The following is an 18,578-nucleotide window of genomic DNA, read 5'->3' as shown; positions in this document are numbered from 1 at the left end:
GTGTGACCTTTGGGCAGCAAGCCATGTAACACTGATTGCCTTGCCCCGCCCCCCCCCCAAAGTAATAGGTTCTGTAATAGTAAGAGTTCTTTAGTCTAAGCCCCGCTGGCATCACAAATTTCCCCTATGACCTCCCTGACAAGTGTCTATCCATTTTAATATCTATGTGTCAAGGAGAGACAAATTTTCTCACAAAAAATACTTGAAGGTTCTATAATTTAATATGGGGGCAGAGACTCAGAGCCTGGGAAAAGAAGGATGGGAGCAGTAGGATGTGGGGAGAACAAAGGATGAAGAGGAGAAAGTGTTTTTCAAAGTTTTACAGACTGGTAACAACTTGCTGTGGACCAGAGGCCCATCTGTGGACTAGAAGAAGGTTTATCAGATAATTACAGCTCACACTTCCATAGTACTTCAAGGTTTGCAAAATGCTTAATGTGCGTTCTTATTTGATCTTTACCACAACCCTGGGAGAGACGGAGATATTGTCCCCATTTTACAGATAAGTAAACCGACACAATGATAGGTTAAATGACATGCCCAATGTCACACAGCTAGAAAATATCCAAGGCAGAATCTGAACTCAGATCTTCCTGACTCCAAATCCAGCATTTTATCCACTGTACCACCAAGAAACCTCACTCCATAGGAATAAGAATTAGAAGATGAAAGGGAATTTAGAGATCACTTAGGTCAATGCCCTCCTTCTATCAATGAGGAAACAGGGAAGTCAAGTGATATGAACAAGATCCACAGATAACATAATTGGGCCTTCTGACTGAAGAACAAGCAGAAGAAAAATACTGACCTGGGGTAGATTATAATACAAAACGGGCATTTGTGACTTTTAACCACCATTTCCAGTTTCCTGTGTATTGAATCTCAACCCCACCACGTCTGAGATGAGTGAATGACCTCTGAAAAGTCACTTGTCATCTTGGGGTATCAGGGGAAGGGTGGCGTATTGGAAAGAGAAGAGGATGTTGCATTAAATCCCTGGCCTGTAACTTAGTACCTTGGTGAGCAAGTATCCTCACTTTAAAACAAGAAGCTTTGGCCAGATGACCTTTAATGGGCCTTCTGGCTCTGAATCTATAGTCTATGGTTCAGATACTTCCTCTTTAAAATGGGAATAGTAATTTTCTCCCCCAATGGGAAGTGTCCAGACTTACACATAAGAAAGTACTTTATAAGCATCTGTTAAGTTAAATTAACCAGATACATTAATGTTCAAGGCCCTTTATAAACACCATATTAAAATAGTAATAATTTAATATTTGTTGAATGCCTATTGCATACCCAACAGAGAAGCATATCAATCAACAAGCATTTATTAAACTATCTAATATATGCTGGGGATATACAAACACAAATGAAACATTCCTTGCGATTAACTTACATTATATCAGGGGAAACAACATATGCACATGTAAAGTAAATACAGAATATGTGTAAGGCAATTTTTTGAGGGTGGAAGGGACTAGCGTCTGGGGAGGGAGTTCATGTGGGAGGTAGTGCTTGAGTTAACTTGAAGGAAGAACAAAATATAATGCCTATTCTTTGGAAATTTATGGTCCCTTTGAATATACTCAACTTTCCAACATTAATCCATCAGGAAATAATGCAAGGCTGCCTGTAGCCTCCAAGATGAAATATATTTGCTGATAATAGCTATTATTTATATAATACCTAAGTTTTACATCTTGTTGTGGTTCAGTTGTGTTAGTTGTGTCCATATTTGTGACCACTTTGGGCTTTTCTTGGCAGAGATACTGGTCACACTTCCATAGTACTTCAAGGTTTGCAAAATGCTTAATGTGCGTTCTTATTTGATCTTTACCACAACCCTGGGAGAGAGGGAGATATTGTCCCCATGTTTGCCATTTCCTTCTCCAGCTCATTTTTACAGATGCAGAAATGGAGGAAAAGAGGGTAAAGTGACTTGCCCAGGGTCACACAGCTAGTAAGTGTCTGAGGCCAGATTTAAACTCAGGAAGATAAGTCTTTCTGACTTCCAGGCCTGGCACTTCATCCACTGTGCCACCTAACAGATGTTATTATTATCTCCAGTTTTCAAATAAGAAAACTGAGGCTGTGAAAGGTTAAGTGACTTGCACATTACTTCCTTCAACACACACACAGCACTGTGGACAAACTGGCCTTTTTGCTGTTCCTCATACATGGCCCTCTATCTCCTGCCTCCATATCTTTGCACTGGCTGTGCCTCATGTCTGAAAGCTGTCTCTCGTCATCTTTTAGCATTCTTAATTTCTTTTAGAGTAAGCTCAAGTACTACCTTCTGTATGAGGCTGTTTTCTGATCCTCCTAGCTGCTAGTGTCTGTCTTTCCCCTCCTCCACCCAATTACTTTTTATTTCTTTTATACATACATGTATGTATGTGCATATTGTTTGCCTTGGGTAGATTATAAAAGAAAGTCCTTGAGAGTAGAGGGACCATTTTTAATTTTGTCTCTTTATCCCCAGTATATCTACTGTACTTAACACCTGCTGAAGTGGATGCTTAATAAATGATTTTTGAGAAGTGGTATAGTTGACAGACATCTGTAATCTCAGATGCTGGGGACAGGCTACTCATTGGGTGTCCACACTAAATTTGGCATTAATATAGTAAACTCCTGGGAACAGGGGCCCACCGGGTTGCTTAAGGAAAGGCAAACCAGCCCAGGTTAGAAACAGTAAGTCAGAGGTCTGAGGAAATCAATTTGATTCTATTTTGTAATTGATTCTATTCTGTACCAACGACTGACATCTTGTAAAATTGCTTAAGTTATATTTCATTGTCTCTAGACTAAATTTAGAAGTTCAATTTTTCTGTTAATCAATTCAAAGAAGTCTGGTCTGTTATCTCTATACAATTAACTGGCCTTACAGGTAGACTGAATCAATCAAACCTTCCTAGTGAGAGGTTGTTGCTAGTCCCACATTTCCCATTTCCAGCCAATCATTATTCCCCATGATTATGATGCTTCAGACTTTGTAACCAATCATATTGTTTTCCTCACCTATGATGCTGCCTTCTAGTTTTTGGATGCTTCTCCTTTGTCTGTAAAAATGATCTGTCATTTGGGCATCTTAGCTTGCTGAGGAGACTGAGACCCTATTTATTGACAAATTTGTGCTTTGCTAATAAATTGATCATACTCAGAGTTTTGTGCCTCAGTTTACTTTAATTTCAATTGCAACAGCTCCCATGCCAATCAGTGGCCATGAGTAGCTAGCTTCTGCATTTCTAGCCTTGACAAGATAAGGATACCTAGCCTTTATTTTTTGTTTTTATTTAAATTTTCAGTTCCAAATTGTCTTTCTCCCTCTACTTATATGTACAGTCATACGAAAGATATTTCCGCATTAGCTATATTGCAGGGGGAAAAAGGCAAGAAAAATAAAGAAACTGAAAGAAAATATGCTTCTATCAGTTCCCTCTCTGAAAGTGGATAGCATTTTTCTCATGAGTCCTTTGGAATTGTCATGGATCATTGTACTGACTAGAGTAGCTAAGTCTCCCACAGGTGGCTATTATTATAATATTGCTATTACTATACATGATGTTCTCATGGTTCTGTTTACTTAACTTTGCATCAGTTCATACAAGTCTTCCCAGATTTTTCTGAAACCATCGCTTTTATCATTTCTTATAGCACAATAGTATTCCATAACAATCATATACCACAACTTGTTCAGCCATTCCCCAATTGATGGGCATCCCCATCAGTTTCCAATTCTTTGCCACCATACACACACACACACACACACACACACACACACACACACATCCCTGCTATGACTATTTTGTACATATGGCGACTCAGTCTTTAAAAAAAAAAACAACTTGCTGATTGATTGAATAATGAATTGGTTATGTAATCTGAGGCCTAAAGTTACTGTTGTACCAGAAGCGAGCGAGACACACCACAGAGTATAAGTTTTAAGTGGAGAATTTATTAGCCGGCGGCCATTGGGGTATGGCACCACAAATCAATGGCAGTGTGTTGGGGTGACAGCTTGGCTTATGTAGGATATGTGGGTACAGGGTGGGGGGAACAGGAACAAAGGTCCTGGCTGATCAAAAGATTCAGTCAGGTTATCGTACTAGTGGGATAATCATTTACATTCCTTGGTGGAGTCGCTCCAGGGATATCTGCTAGAAAGGGTCTGCCAGGTTATCCTTCAGTGGGATGGTCCCATCTATTGACATTCCTTGGTGGAGTCATGGAGTCCCAGGGGGTTTGCTAAATGCCAAAGATATCTGAGTCCATTCTTTCTGGGGGTGCTTGTCAGTAGCTAGGGGTTTCTCAGGGGTTCCTAATTTTCCTTGTATTACATTACAATGGGCAAGAGAAAACAGAGGGGGTTGCCCTGGAAATATAGAGCTTAAGCGTACCTTGAAGGGCATTTAAAAACTTCATTCACAACCAGGTTTAGATTCACAAGCTTTCAGCTTTATTCACAACCTTTCCCTTCACACCCTCTTCCAATCTTTCGTACCCTCCCAACCAAGCAAATACCCCCAACCTATAAGGCCAAGTCCAAGGCCAAAGAAGATAAGACCTGGCCTCCATTGGTGGTCCCTGTGGAAGTAGCACCTAAATTCAAACATCCCTTCTTAGTATTCAAGCAAACCTACTCTCTATGTTTGGCTTCCAGGAAATCAATCAATAAACATTTATTAAGCACTTACTGTATTCCAGGCACTATGTATGCTAAGCTCTGGGGAAATAAAAAGAAGCAAAAGACAGTCCCTGCCCTCTAGGAGTTTACAATCTAATAGGGGAGGCAACACGCACACAAATGGTTGTGGTCCTTTGTTCTCAAAGAGGATCAAAATGACATTACTATGCTAGAGTCAAGTTTCAATGTGTCAGACTGTGGCTGATCAGACCAATATGAGCTTGAAATGCCCTACCACCATAGTCCGTGTGAATATTTGGGGTGGATACTTCAAATCTGCACATCCTGCGTTTCTTTTGAGCTGTCTCAATTCTGCTTTGCTCTTAGAGCACAGCACCTTCTCTGATGCGGGAATGCCATGCTGAGCAGTCCTGTGCCAACATCTCCCATGTCACACAATCAATTCCAAAGTTCTTGAGACCTTGAGAGTGTCTCAAGTGTAAACAAATATATACAAAACAAGCTATATATACATACAAGATAAATAGGAAATAGTAACAGAGAGAAGGCACTGGAATTACCAGGGGTTGGGGAAGACTTCCTGTAGAAGGTAGCATTTTAGCCAGTCAGGGCAGTAGTTGGAGCAGAGGAGGAAGGGTGTTTCAGGGATGGAGAAAATGCCCAGAGAGCTGGACTGTCTCTTTTGTGAAACAGCCAGGAGGCCAGTGTCACTGGATCAAAGTATATATCAGGGATTAAGATCTAAGAAGACTGGAAAAATAAGAGGGGTTTAGCTTATGAAGGGTTTTGAACACCAAACAGAGCATTTTGTATTTGATCTTGGAGACAATAGGGAGCCACTGGAGTTTACTGAGTAGGGGGATGACATGATTGGATCTGCACTTTAGGAAAATCACTTTAGTGGCTGAATGGGGAATGGATTGGAGTGGGGAGAGACTCGAGGCAGGAAAACCCACCAGCAGGGCTGTTGTAGCAATCCAGATGTGAGGTGATGACAGCTTATGCTAAAGTGGTGGCTGTGTCAGAGGGGAGGTGGGGGTGTATTCAAGAGATGTTGCAAAAGTGAAACCAATACGTCTTGGCAACAGATTGGATGTGGGGGGGAGAGGGTGTGAGAGATAGTGAGGAGCCTGAGGGACTGGGAGGATGGTGTTGCCCTCTACAGTAATAGAAAAGGTAGAAGATGAAGAAGGTGGGTTTTTGCGGGGAGGGGAATAATGACTTCTGTTTCAGACATATTGCATTTAAGATGTCTACTGGACATCCATTCTGAGATGTCTGAAAGGCAATTGTAGATACAAGATTGGAGGTCAGCAGAGAGAGCACTGTGTTGTTACACATAGCCCATCCATCTGAGATTTGTGCAAAGGATGACCAGAGATTAGTAGTGACCTCAAAAAGTAGCCCCTTGGTCTCCTTCACTGCACCCTGACCAGGAACTAACCCCAGGTTGGCAGACATGTAAATGGGATGTTGTCTAAAAATGGAAAATTTTATGTTAGAGCAAACTGACTAGGGAAGGGGTCTGTATTCTTCCTGGTAACTCTCACTTGCTATTAGAGACAGAGGTGGCCTCAGAACTAGAAATGAATCTAATGTGGGGCTGGTTTCTATCAATGGTCGTTGCCTTTGGTTGGTTTCCTGGCCATTTCTGAGGAGCCTTTTAACCTCTCCTGCCACCCTCAAAAACACCTGGAGCAGTGATGTTACCACCAAGGAGAGAGAAGGGGAATGGACATTCATACATTAGGGTAGGGTTGGGCCAACCACAAGGGACTGAAGTTCTCTAGGTACCAGACCCACACAAAATCTCCTATTCTCCATTTTTTATGCACAGATATTCGACTCTGTGATAACTTATTTTTAATTAAAAATTTTCCTTTTCTCAAATAATAAAAATCTATTTCACTCCTTCTCACCCCTCGTGGAAAAAATAAAACAATACCAAACCCTTGTAAAAAAATATACAATCAACAAATTCCCATAATAGTCATGACCAAAAAATATGTCTTACTCCACACTCTGTTATCTATCACCTGTCTCTCAAAAGATAGAGAGCATATTTCATCATAAGCCCTCCAAAATCATGGTAGGCCATTGCACTGATCATAATTCTTTAGTCTTTTAAAGTTGTTAATCTTCACGATATGCTGTTATTGTATAATATGTTCTGGTTCTGACCACTTAACTCTATATCAGTTCCTACAAATACTCCCAGGTTTCTCCAAAGCCATCATTTTCATCATTTTAAAGAGGTTTGGGATAGAGGTTAGGGGTGCTGGGACCCAGAGAATGCCAAGGCAGAGTCACCTGAAATGAATTCACACACTCAAGCAGTCTTTCAGTCAAGAGACAGTTTATTATAATGCCAATAGAAGCGGGCAAAGTCCCTTTGAGGAACTTGCACCCTAATAGAGGTGAATCTAAAGTTTATATAGAAAAGGGGTATGGGAAAGGAATGCCAGGGATGCTAATTAGGTAATCTAGGGGTGCAGGTGTCTTTGGCAGCTATGGATGGGAAAGTGTAGGGAGTATACCAGACATTGAGGGAGATGACAGAGGCATGGACCTTGGGAATCTGGCGGGAGGGAGATTCCCTGCACCAGCCAGGGCCAAAAATCCTTGGGCCAGGCACCCTTCTGTCTGTTCTGATAAGAGAATGTGTTCTTCAACAAGAGAAAATTTTCTCACAGGACAGGAGTCTACTGAGAAATTGGGAGGCTTCCAGAGACGTGATTTTGGGGCCGGGGCCAGAGCGCCCCATCAATTTCTTACAGCACAGTAGCATTCCATTACATTTGTAGGTCATATTTTGCTCAGCCATTCCCTAATTGATTACTATGCTATTTGCTTCCAGTTCTTTTGCCTCACAAAAGAGCTGCTAAAAATATTTTTGTCCATATGGGTCCACTGATCTCTTTGGGTGAAGGCCTGTAGTGGAATCACATAAACACAGTAACTTTGGGAACATAGTTCCAAATGCATTCTGTCATAACTTCCCTAAAAGGGCAAGGAGGGATGGGGAATAAGCATCTATATAGCACTTGCTGCTTCTCAGTACAAATATCATCTCATTTGAGTCTCACAATAACCCTACAAGGCTAGTGTTGTTATTATCCCTACTTTACAATTGAGGAAACTGAGGCAGACACTACCCACCTGCACAGGTAGTGATCAGATTCTACAGCAGCAGGGAACCTACTTATTTGATCCTGTGATTGTCAGTTTTCCTGATTCTGGGCAGGAGTAGATTTAGTGGCTAATGCATACAGACAGCATGATTCTGACCTAAGGTACGCTGGTAAGAGCAATGTCCCCTACCCCTTGAGCATTTTTGCCTAGGGGCTTCAGACAGCTGACAGCTGTAAAACTGTAAGCCCCTAGGTGGTGCAATGGATAGAGCATTGGTCCCAGAGTCAGGAAGACCTAAGTTCAGATCCTGCCTTAGTCATTTACCAGCTGTGTGACCCTGGGCAAATTATTTAAACTCTCTCTGCCTCAAAATCCTCAACTGTAACATGAACATAAAAATAGTACCTACTATCTACAGTTGTTTTGAGGGTCAAATGAAATAATATTTGTAAAGTACTTAGCGCATAGTAGGCACTTAATTAATGTCTCCTTTCTTCCATTTTTCCTTCCTTCCTTCTTTCTAGGAGTCCCTAAGCTTGGGGAAGAGAGGGAAGCCTGTTTTGGGGGGCTCCCATGGGGCAGCCCCAGATCAGGGAAGCCTCTCTACCTTTGTCCCTAATCCCAGGAATTAGCCTATAGATTAGCTCTATGGAGAGTCTGAGGCTGTCTCATCTATGAAATGAGGGGATTGGATGAGCTGACCTCTAAGACCCCTTATTATAAAATGGTGATATTGTGATATATGTGTTTGTGTGTGTGCACATCTCTCCTAGGAAGCCAATGGTCCTTCAGATGGCTATGCTGCTGTAGCCCAGGCAGACAGGCTCAGTCAGGAACCAGAGAGCATCAGAAAATGGAGAGAGGAGCAGAAGAAACGGCTGCAAGAGCTGGGTGAGGGTAGGGGGAAACCAGAGGGAGCCTGACAGCTTTGCCTGTCTCTGGCAGGAGCCCTGAGGCCCTTGGAGAGGATGGGGAGGGGGGGCTGGATATACTGGGTGGCTCACTGACCTGCGCTGGGAAATTGGGGGAGGGCAAAAAACATAGGGAGGAGGGTAGGAGAGGGAAGACAGGCCTTAGCAGGTACCCTTCAGCTGCTCCATGCACTTAATCCCCTGTTTGGACCCCAGATGCAGCTTCTAAGGTGACTGAGCAAGAGTGGCGGGAGAAGGCAAAGAGGGACCTGGAAGAATGGAATGTGCGACAGAATGAGCAGGTGGAGAAAAACAAAATCAGCAACAGGTATGAGGCATGAGAAACATTTGGGGAAGAGGGCTTAGAGAAGCAGGGAATGTTTGGGTGGAGGAAGATTTGGGAAAGGGCAAGGGTATATGGAGGAAGGGGATATGTGGGCAGAGAGGTCTCTCAAAGTTGGTAGAAAAAGAGGGGTTTGGGGGAGCAGGAAGTATTTGAGGAATCTGGGTAGGAGGGAGCAGGGGCATCTGGAAGGGCAAGGGGTATTGGGAGGATTGAGGTGGGAGAGTAGGGAGTATTTAAGTGAGGGCAAGGGGGAAAAGAGTATTCAAGAGTGATGTAGAAGGGTGTGAGTAGGAGTGCAGAATATATTTGGGAAGAAGGGGATTTCTGGGAGGATAGAAGGTATTTGGGAAGGCAGAGAAAGACCAACCAAACAGGTGGCTTTCAATCCTAATCAGAACAGCCTCCCTGCCCTTCACCAGCATTCACCCATATTATAATGGTCTTATTTCTCTCTTTGATGACACTCACAGCTGTTTCCAGACATTCAATTGTACACCCTTTCCCTGCCCAGTGGGGAATTGGAAGCTGCCCACTGCTTATTGCTAGAAAAGGAAAAAAGAGGTCCTAGGAAGTTAGTAAGGTTGTGTGATGGTCCCTGGAGACCAAAGGCCCTGCCCTATTGCAAAGTTAGAGACAGCCTAGGACCCTACTGGACCAAGCTGCACCTGTGGGGAGCTCAGGCACATCGTTTTGGAGTCTCTTTTTCTATACCTATGCTTTGAGAAACCCTCGCCCTTCTTTTCTTCTTTCCTTCCTGCCTATTAAGGGCTATGAGTAGCCCTGCTGCCTTCCCAAATGGTCCTGGTGCTTCTACCATCTCTTGGGCTTCAGTACACTAATGTTGTCTTTCTTTCTCTTTAACCTTTTTGCCTGCCCCTCTTTCTTCTGTCATCCTGGCTTCCCTTGTCTAACCCTTCCCCTCAAGGATCGCTGACAAAGCATTCTACCAGCAACCAGATGCCGACATCATAGGTTACGTGTACGTGTCTCCTTTGCTTACCTGTCCCAAGAGAAGCTTGGGGTGGAGAGCAGTGTATTGGGTGAAGCTATAGATGAATGATCTCCTGGCCACAGCTGGCGGATGGTTCCCTGTGCTCCAGAGCCTGCAAGGGCAGAGAAACATAGCTGGGCTTAGTGGATTTGGTTGGGAACAGTATGGGAAGGTATCATTCTGTTCACAGCTGGTGAAATCTCATAATAGTAGGGATAGGGGCTGTGCCCGTGATTTTATTGTCACAAGTAACTGCTGGAGGAGGAAACTCCCTCTAAAAATTTATTGTTGTTATTCAGTCGTGACTGACTCTTTATAACCCCACTGGTGTTTTCTTGGCAAAGATGCTAGAGTAGATTGCCATTTCCTTCTCTAGCTCATTTTACAGATAAGGAAACTGAGACAAACAGGGTTAAGCGACTTGCCTAGGGTCACACAGGTAGTAAATATCAGATTTGATATCAGGTCTTCCTGGCTCCAGGCCTGGAGTTCTATCCACTGCACCTTCTATGCAACATGCAGTCAACTGCCTAGAACACTGAGAGGTTAAGTAACCTGCCCAGGGTCACACAGTCACTATTAATCAAGAAGTGGGAGTTAAACCCGGGTCTTCCTGGCTCTGGCGTCAGTGCTTTGCCCACCACACCACATTGCTTCTATAACAGTGATGCTGATGGAAATGATGACAAATATTGATAGTAGTTTCCTTTTTCATAGTACTTTAAGGTTTACAAAGTGCTTTCAGCTTTTCTTATAATGGCCCTGTGTGGCAGGTTGAAGTTCCATGACCTTCGGGGAACCCTAGGATGGAACAGGGAGGACTCTTTGGCACAGCAGATAACCATGAGAGTCAAAGTGCAGCTCCATGGGAAACCCAGCATGACACTCTTGTTTGGGTCTAGAGGGGGAAAAAGCAAACTCAGGAGAGGCTGACCTAGGTAGGGGAGGATCTGGGATAGAGCACCACAAGGCTCTTCTTGGCTCTGTTATGTTCAGTATTTTTATCAATGACCTGGACAAAGGCATGGATGGAATGCTTAACAAATCTGCAAATGATATAAAACTTGAAAAGACAGCTAATAGTCAATAATCAGCCAAGAAACATTTATTAAATGCCTCTATATGTCATCAGGCAGGCACTGTGCTAAGTGTTGGGACAGAAAGGTAGGCAAAAAATAATCCCTGTTCTCAAGGAGCTAGCAGTGGAATGAGGGAGACACCAGGAAAACAGCTATGTACAGAAAAACGATATACATGATATCTAGGAAATAATGGACACAGGGAGCATGAAGGGGGATTGGGGAAGGCTTCTTGTAGAAGGTAGGATTCTAGGTGGCACTTGAAGAATGCCAGGAAGACCAGGAGGTGGAGATGAGGAGGGAGAATATTCCAGACATGGATCTAGCCAGTGAAAATGCCTTGAGGCGGAGTTTCTTGTTCAAGGAACAGCAAGGAAACCAGTGCCAGTCACTGAACAGCAGAGCATATGTGTGGGGGTGTAAGGGGTGAGAAGACTGGAAAGGTGAGAGGGGCACATTATAAAGGTCCTTAAAAGCCAAACAGGGAGCTTTATATTTGTTCCTGGAGGTGGTAGAGACTCATTGGAACTTGGTGAGTTGGTGGAGTGGAGAGAGGTGGCAGGTGGACGTGGTCAGACCTGGGCTTTTGGAAGATCACTTCAACTTGGCTGAGTGGATGTGTCAGAACAGGCAGACTAAACGGCAAGCTATTCCAGTGGTCCAGGTGTGAGGTGATAAAGGCCTGCACCAAGGTTCGTGGCAATATCAGAAAAGGAGGAATATGGGAGAGAGATTCTGAAGGTAAAATCAATAGCTCTTGTTAACAAATTAGGTATGGGGGATAATGGAGTGTAAAGAGTACAAGATAACACCCAGGTTTCTAGCCTGGGTGACTGGGAGGATATTGGTACCTTCAATGCTAATAAGAAAGTTAGGAAGAGGGGAAGCTTTGGGGTGGGGTGGGGGAGAAATAATGAATCCCATATTGGACATGTTGAGTTTAAGATGTCTACAGGACATTCAGTTCAAGGTGTCCAATAGGCAGTTGGAGATGTGAGACTGGAGATTATCAGAGAGGTTAGGACCAGATAACTAGATTTGGGAATCAAGGAATATAGATAGTGTCTAGAATGAGGTAGATATGCTAGTCTCACTGTCGCTTCAGTAAGATCACATCTGGAGTATTATATCCAATTCTAAGTACTTCATTTTAGAAAGAATATTGATAAATTGGAGCACATTGGGTGGGAAGGGCAGGGTACTAGGATGATGAGAAGATTGGAGAACAAGATATATAAGAATTGGTTGAAGAAATTGGAGATATTTAGCCAGGAGAAGAGGAGAACATTATCTCCACCTTCAAAAATTTGGAGGGCTGTTATATGGATACTTGTTCTACTTGGTCTTGGGACAGAAGTAGAAGCAATGGGTAGAAGCTGTAGGGAGGAAGATGTTGGCTGGCTGTGAGGAAAAAATTCCTCTGACAAGTAGAGCTGTCTAAAAGTGGAATGGACTGCCTGATGTTTCCCATTTCTGGTGGTCTTCAAGAAGAGGATAGATGACCACTTAAAGGTGTAGTAAAGAGGAGGTTCTTTTTCAGGTACATGTTGGATTCAGTGCCTTCTGAGGCCCCTTCTAGCTCTGAAATCCAGGAATATATGAAATGAGTAATAACGGATTTGGGACTGGGAAACCTTCCCTCGGTTGTAGAAAGCAGAGTACCATCAGATGAGAAGGATGTGATAAACTGGATGAAATAGATAATAGGCTTCAGCTGAGTAAAGAAAAATGTTTTTCAGGGTTTAGGGAAAATTTCCTGACAAGGAAAGCCAATCTCCAGATTTGTCTTCCATTTAGGAGAGGTAGACCCAGTTTTTGCTGATGGGACAAATGGTCATGCTTACTTCATTTCCCAGATCTTGAACATCCTTTGTCTTATACAGTGCTTTATAATTTTCAAAGGATGTTCACAAACTTTAGGTCCTAGCCAACAGTCCTACGAGGGAGATAAGGCAAGGAAAATTTTTATTATCATTTTACAAATGGGAAAAGTGTGGCACATAGAAGTGATTTGCCTAGGCTCACACAGCTGGTCAGGACCATAATCCAAATGTTTCCAACTGCAAAGCCTGACCTGGAAAGGCCACAGGATCTTTCTCTCTCTCTCTCTCTCTCTCTCTCTCTCTCTCTCTCTCTCTCTCTCTCTCTCTCACACACACACACACACACACACACACTCTCACACTCTCACACACTAATGGGAGGGATGTGGCTTGGATCTAATATAAGGAGCACTCTGTCAACAATAGAACATGAGTTCCAGAAAGCACAGTGGACATAGTAGGCAAGGGACACCAGATAGGGACACTAGACCTTTGGCCTAGATAGACTATAGTTCATAGGGATTCTTTACAGCAGGAAGGCCCCCAAATCCCAAAATGAAAATGACCTTATAGGGCATCTAATCCAGCCCTCACCAGAATCATGTATCCATTACCCACACTACTGTCCTGATGGATTGTCATCTAGCCTAGCTTGACGGCATCCAGTGATGAAGGGTCTACTCCCTCCTACAACAGCTCATTCCATTTCTGCATTGTGAGTTTTAGGCTAGAAATATCAGATGAAAAGAGAAACTGATATTATCCATCTGGGAAGAGGCCAGATACCAACATAAGGACACACAACATGTCAGAGGTTTCAAACCCAGGGGTTTGAATACTGGCTCTTCCATTTACTAGCTATGTGACCATGGACAAATCCTTTCCCTTTTATGGACCCCAGTTTCCTCGTATGTGAAATGAGAGTTGGAATACATGGTCTATAAGGTCCTTTCCAGCTCTAACATTTGTTGATTTTGTGATCCTACGGCTGTCAGCTAAGATGATTTTACATACTCTAGGGCAGGTAATAATACTTGTGTCTGTCCTTCCTGCAGAGCATCAGAAGAGGCCTTTCTGAAGGAGTCTAAGGAAGAGGTACCTGGCACAGAGTGGGAGAAGGTGGCCCAGCTGTGTGACTTCAACCCCAAGAGCAGCAGGCAGTGCAAGGATGTATCCCGCATGCGTTCTATGCTCATCTCCCTGAAACAAACCCCACTGTCCCGCTAGGCACCCATCCAGGGTTACCAAAGAGCAGAGGGTGAGGAGACTGAGGCAGAGGTCTAAAAAGAAGAGAGGAGGGAAGGAGAAACAGCTTTGTTTGCTCTGGAAGCCACTACTCCAATATCCACAGCACAAAATGTTTAGTCAGTTCCCCCTCATCCTTTGGAGCAAAGGGAGCTCCCTCCCTGGCCTCTTCCTTCCTTCTCAAACCCATCTCCTTAGGTGTCACATCTACCATTGGTTTGCCACATCATGACCATCAAGTCCCACAGGTCTTTTATTTTTCTTGGCTTAAAGGTTGTGTTGTTAACTCTTTTTACACTTATTTATTATCACTCTTGTATCTTTGTAAGCTACAATCTATGTCGGGCTGCCATTTGTATTAGGTCCCATCCTACTACCCATGTGACCTTTGCAAAGTCCTTTCCTTTCTCTAGGCTTCAGTTTACTTGTTAAGATGAAGGGGTTTCACTAGATGACCTCAAGGTCATTTCTTGCTCTAAATCATATTAGTCTTGCCCAGCTCAATGACCTTCAAGAACAGTAGAATCCAAGAGCACATGCCAGTTAAAATCCGTGGGACCCCAAAATAGAGCCTTCTCCAGCCCTTGCTGGTATCCCCAGACATCTGCTGTAGTGTCTCCAGTTCTCCTGCAAGCATCAAAATGGTCAGAGGCCATTCTAATGGGAAATGCTGGATCATGTATGATGTTAACTCTTTCAGACCCATCTTGCAAAAATGGAGAAATAATCAAGGTGGGGTGAGGAATCAATCAACCAACAAGCATTTATTAATTTCCTACTATGCGCTAGACACCATGTTAGGTTCTGGGGATACAAATACAAAATGAGTCTTCGCCCTCAAAGAGCTTATATTCCTTTAGAGGGATAAGACATGTTCACAGATAAGCAAATACAGGATGTATACAAAATAAATGCAAAATCACTTTGAGGTTGGAGAGAAAGTGAAGCCGAAGAAATGGAAGTGGGAAGAATCCAAAGGAGAGAAGGGGTAGAAGAGGCAAGAGCAGGATGCTCTATTGGTGGTTTTCTTTGGAGCTTGGCTAAAAAGAAAGGGTGGTCCTAGTCCTGTAAAAAATTCTGAGCAATTACAGGTCCTACCAACCTGACTCAGAGCTGCCTCCCCCAGGCCTCCCAGAAAAGTCACCATCTGGGAGAAAGATTACAATTGCTTTGTATAGGAAGAGGTAGCTACAATGATCAATGCTGGATATTCACTAGACATCAATTTACACATACCACTGCCCCTGCTCCCCATTACACTGTCCATCCTTTAAGCCCTTTTCCTCATGAAGGGCCAGGAAAAGCATCCATTTTTTTTTCTGACAGCCTAGACTATGTTTGAGTCAAGGTGTCTATTCTGGGCTTGATATTTTCTGTTCATTTACCAGCTAAGACCATTGTCACTGGCCACTCTCCAGCTAGGTGACAATACCAGTTTCCTCAAAAACTGGCATCCTTGCCTTTTCCTTGGCCATAATCCCAGACTTCTTGGTAAGAGCCCAGGTCTCCAGCCTGAGCAGAACCTCACCCTCTACCTTGGTCATAGCTCCATCCCTCTCCTTGGTTAACCAGTCAATCAACATGCATTTATTATGCATCTATGTAAACCAGGCACTGTGCTAGGTGCTGGAGACACAAAGACAAAAGACAGCTCATGCCCTCAAAGAACTTATATCCTACCAGGGCAACGGCATGTTCACACACACACAAATACAGGATGTACACAAAATTAATACAAAGTAATTATGGAGCTAACAACTGGGAGAACCAGGAAGATCCTTGGCAGAAGAGACACCTGAGCTGAGCCTTGAAGAGTGCCCGAGGTTTCTGAGAGAAGGAAGTGAAGAGGGAGAGAATCCTCATGGGGTACAGTCTGTGCAAAGGCTCAGGGGTGGGAAATAGAAGGTCCTGTACCAGTAGGCTAGTTTGGCTGGAATAGAGATTATTTGAGGAGAGGGAATGTGTAATCAACCTCAATTCACTTTATCACGTGTTTTAAAAAGCACCTGCTGTGTAGAGTAAACTCTTGCTTCAAGCTGGGAGAGATTTGAAGGATGTGTGGAGTAAACTCTTGCTTCAAGCTGGGAGAGATTTGAAGGATGTGGGGAGTCGACAGTTTGGAAGGTAGAACACATATGTAGACAGCAAGAATCCGTGACATCTAGCATGTGAGGGCAAGCAGGAAGGTCATTAACCAGGGACACAGGGACGGCTTCCTGAAGCGGCCAGCGTAAAACTTAGTACTTTTATAAAATCAAATTTTCTAGATCAAAATCAAGCTTTCTCAGCTAAGGGGATGAAAGGCGAGCTACGGATGGAGACAGCCACAGGGCTCAGCACATCTCTCATTCACACTTCTCAGACACAGTGGTGGACATCATTCCCTTTTTTCTGAAGTTTAAGAGGCTTTCTTTGACTATCCAGCAACCTTGATTTCCAGACTTTGGGGATTAATGCTGGGCAGATCACCCTCAGATATAAGCTGATGACACATGACTGAGCTTTGAAGGCTGGACTGAATTTGAAGAGTCATCTTTGGAGGCAGCCCTTTCCCTCCAAGTCTGACCTTTAGTGTTTTGGTAATTTTCTAGTGTTCAAAGGTTTCTCTCCTCTAGTTCTACCTGGCCACATCCCCGCTATGCTAATGTCATCCACTGTGATGAACTTCTTAGGGAATTGTACCATATGGCCATTAGCAGCTGTCAGAAGCTTCTGATGGAAACTCATTCAGGCCCTAGCTCCCATCCTTGCCTACCTTCTACTACCCTGATATAAATAAGCAATATCTTGTGCAGCTGCTGGGTCAGAATGAGTAGAAACACATCATAGAGAAAGGCAATTTCAATGAGTTCTATCATTGCCTGGCTTTTGTCTCTGTGAGCCTATTTCAAATCTATTAAAAAATGAATTGAAGCACTGAAAGAAACAAAGTATTTCCCCCATACAACAAGGTCAATTAACGAATCAACATTAAGGGCCAGGCATCCTGCTAAGAGCTGGGGATACAAAAAGAAGGGGCAAACGGCAGTCCAACAAGGGAGACAATATACAAATACATATATACAAAAGAGCTATATACTGGATAAATAGAAAATAATTAACAGAGGGCAGCCACTAAAATTAAGAGAAGTTGGAAAAGACTTCCTGTAAAAGATGAGATTTTAGTTGGGACTTAAAGCCAGAGAAGTATGTAGAACTGGGGAGGAACAGATTCTAGGAAGGGGGGCAACCAGAGACAATGCCCATGGAGAGCCAAGAGATGGACTGTCTTGTTTGTGGTTCAGGCAGGAGGCCAGTTGTTCTATGTTTGTCCACACTGGGTACTTGGCTATGGCTGTCCTTCCACCCAACTCTGATCTCCCTGGTGCTCAGCAGACAGATAGACGTGAAGACTAAGTAAACTGAGATACAAAATGGCTAGGTGTTACAAAGGCTTAGAGGTGGGGGCTTAAGCCAAACTCAGGTTAGAGGTCAGATGATAATCATGCATATTTATAGAACACTTTGATTTATTCCTTCTACATTTATTGAGTACATACCACGTGCAGAAGCTTATACGTAGGGTTAGTGTTATAGTTTAGGTAACTCATGGTCCAGCACCTTGCAGACTAGTAAGAGGAAAAGACAGAACAGACAACTGTAATACAGTCTTAAGTGACAAGGGCAATCAGAAAGGTACCGAGTGCCACATAAGGTCCCCAGGAAGTCACTCCCCTGACAAGACTCAGAAGACTTGAGGTGGTATTTGATTTGTGTTTTATGATTACAAAGTGGTCTACACAATCTCATTTGATTCTCACAACGATCTCATGAGGTAGGCAGTACAAAGTATTATTTTATAGGTAGGCAAACTGAGGCCCAGAAAAGGGAAGTGAATGCCCAAGGTCACACAGCACCTAAGTAGTGGAGCTGCAACTTGAGAAAAGTGCTTTATAAGCTGCAAGGTCATATATAAATGTGAGTCAGTGTTACTATTCAAATTCCAAGTCTAATGTCCTTTGTATCTCACCATGCTTTTTTTCAGGCTGCTGATTCCTGGGGTGGGGTTGGGATAACAACTAAGGAAAGCAGATTTCAAACCCACCTTTGTTTCATTCTTTAAGCAGTGATATTCCACTACACAATTCTTTCTAAAAATCTTTTTTTGTGAGATCAAAGTGCTTGTAAAATGTTTTCACCTTACAGCTCTGCCTATGTCATTTCTGCTTTGCAGCTCCCTCACCGATCTGTAGGCAGTAACAACACTGCTTAAAGGTATTCAAAGGTTTACAAAGCACCTTTCTCACAGTCCTGTGAGAGAGATATTATGCCGTTTTTCAGAGGAAGCAAAAGCTCAGAAAGGTCAAGTGACTTGTGCATGGTTACACAGCTAGTATCAATGCCAGGATTCAAACTTGGGT

The 18,578-nt window shown here is 43.3% G+C and overlaps 1 protein-coding gene across 2 annotated transcripts in view; it reads left to right on the top strand.

Moving 5' to 3' along the window:
- CLTB (clathrin light chain B) overlaps nucleotides 1–18,330 on the top strand; it is a 46,591-nt gene extending 28,261 nt beyond the window's left edge. The window contains exons 3-6 of one of the 2 annotated variants that reach the window (XM_036749472.1): nucleotides 8,557–8,674; nucleotides 8,911–9,022; nucleotides 9,966–10,019; nucleotides 13,989–18,330. In XM_036749472.1, coding sequence (XP_036605367.1) covers nucleotides 8,557–8,674; nucleotides 8,911–9,022; nucleotides 9,966–10,019; nucleotides 13,989–14,160 — 456 coding nt within the window. In that variant the 3' untranslated portion in view covers nucleotides 14,161–18,330. The remainder of the gene's footprint in view (nucleotides 1–8,556; nucleotides 8,675–8,910; nucleotides 9,023–9,965; nucleotides 10,020–13,988) is intronic. The other variant, XM_036749473.1, reaches the window with a different exon arrangement.
- Nucleotides 18,331–18,578: the final 248 nt, after the last annotated feature.

The sequence above is a fragment of the Trichosurus vulpecula genome, chromosome 3 (genome assembly GCF_011100635.1).
Source record: "Trichosurus vulpecula isolate mTriVul1 chromosome 3, mTriVul1.pri, whole genome shotgun sequence".
In the NCBI taxonomy this organism is placed as follows: Eukaryota; Metazoa; Chordata; class Mammalia; order Diprotodontia; family Phalangeridae; genus Trichosurus; species Trichosurus vulpecula.
Note: the sequence above shows the minus strand (reverse complement) of the source record. Positions and strands in the feature narration are given on the sequence as shown.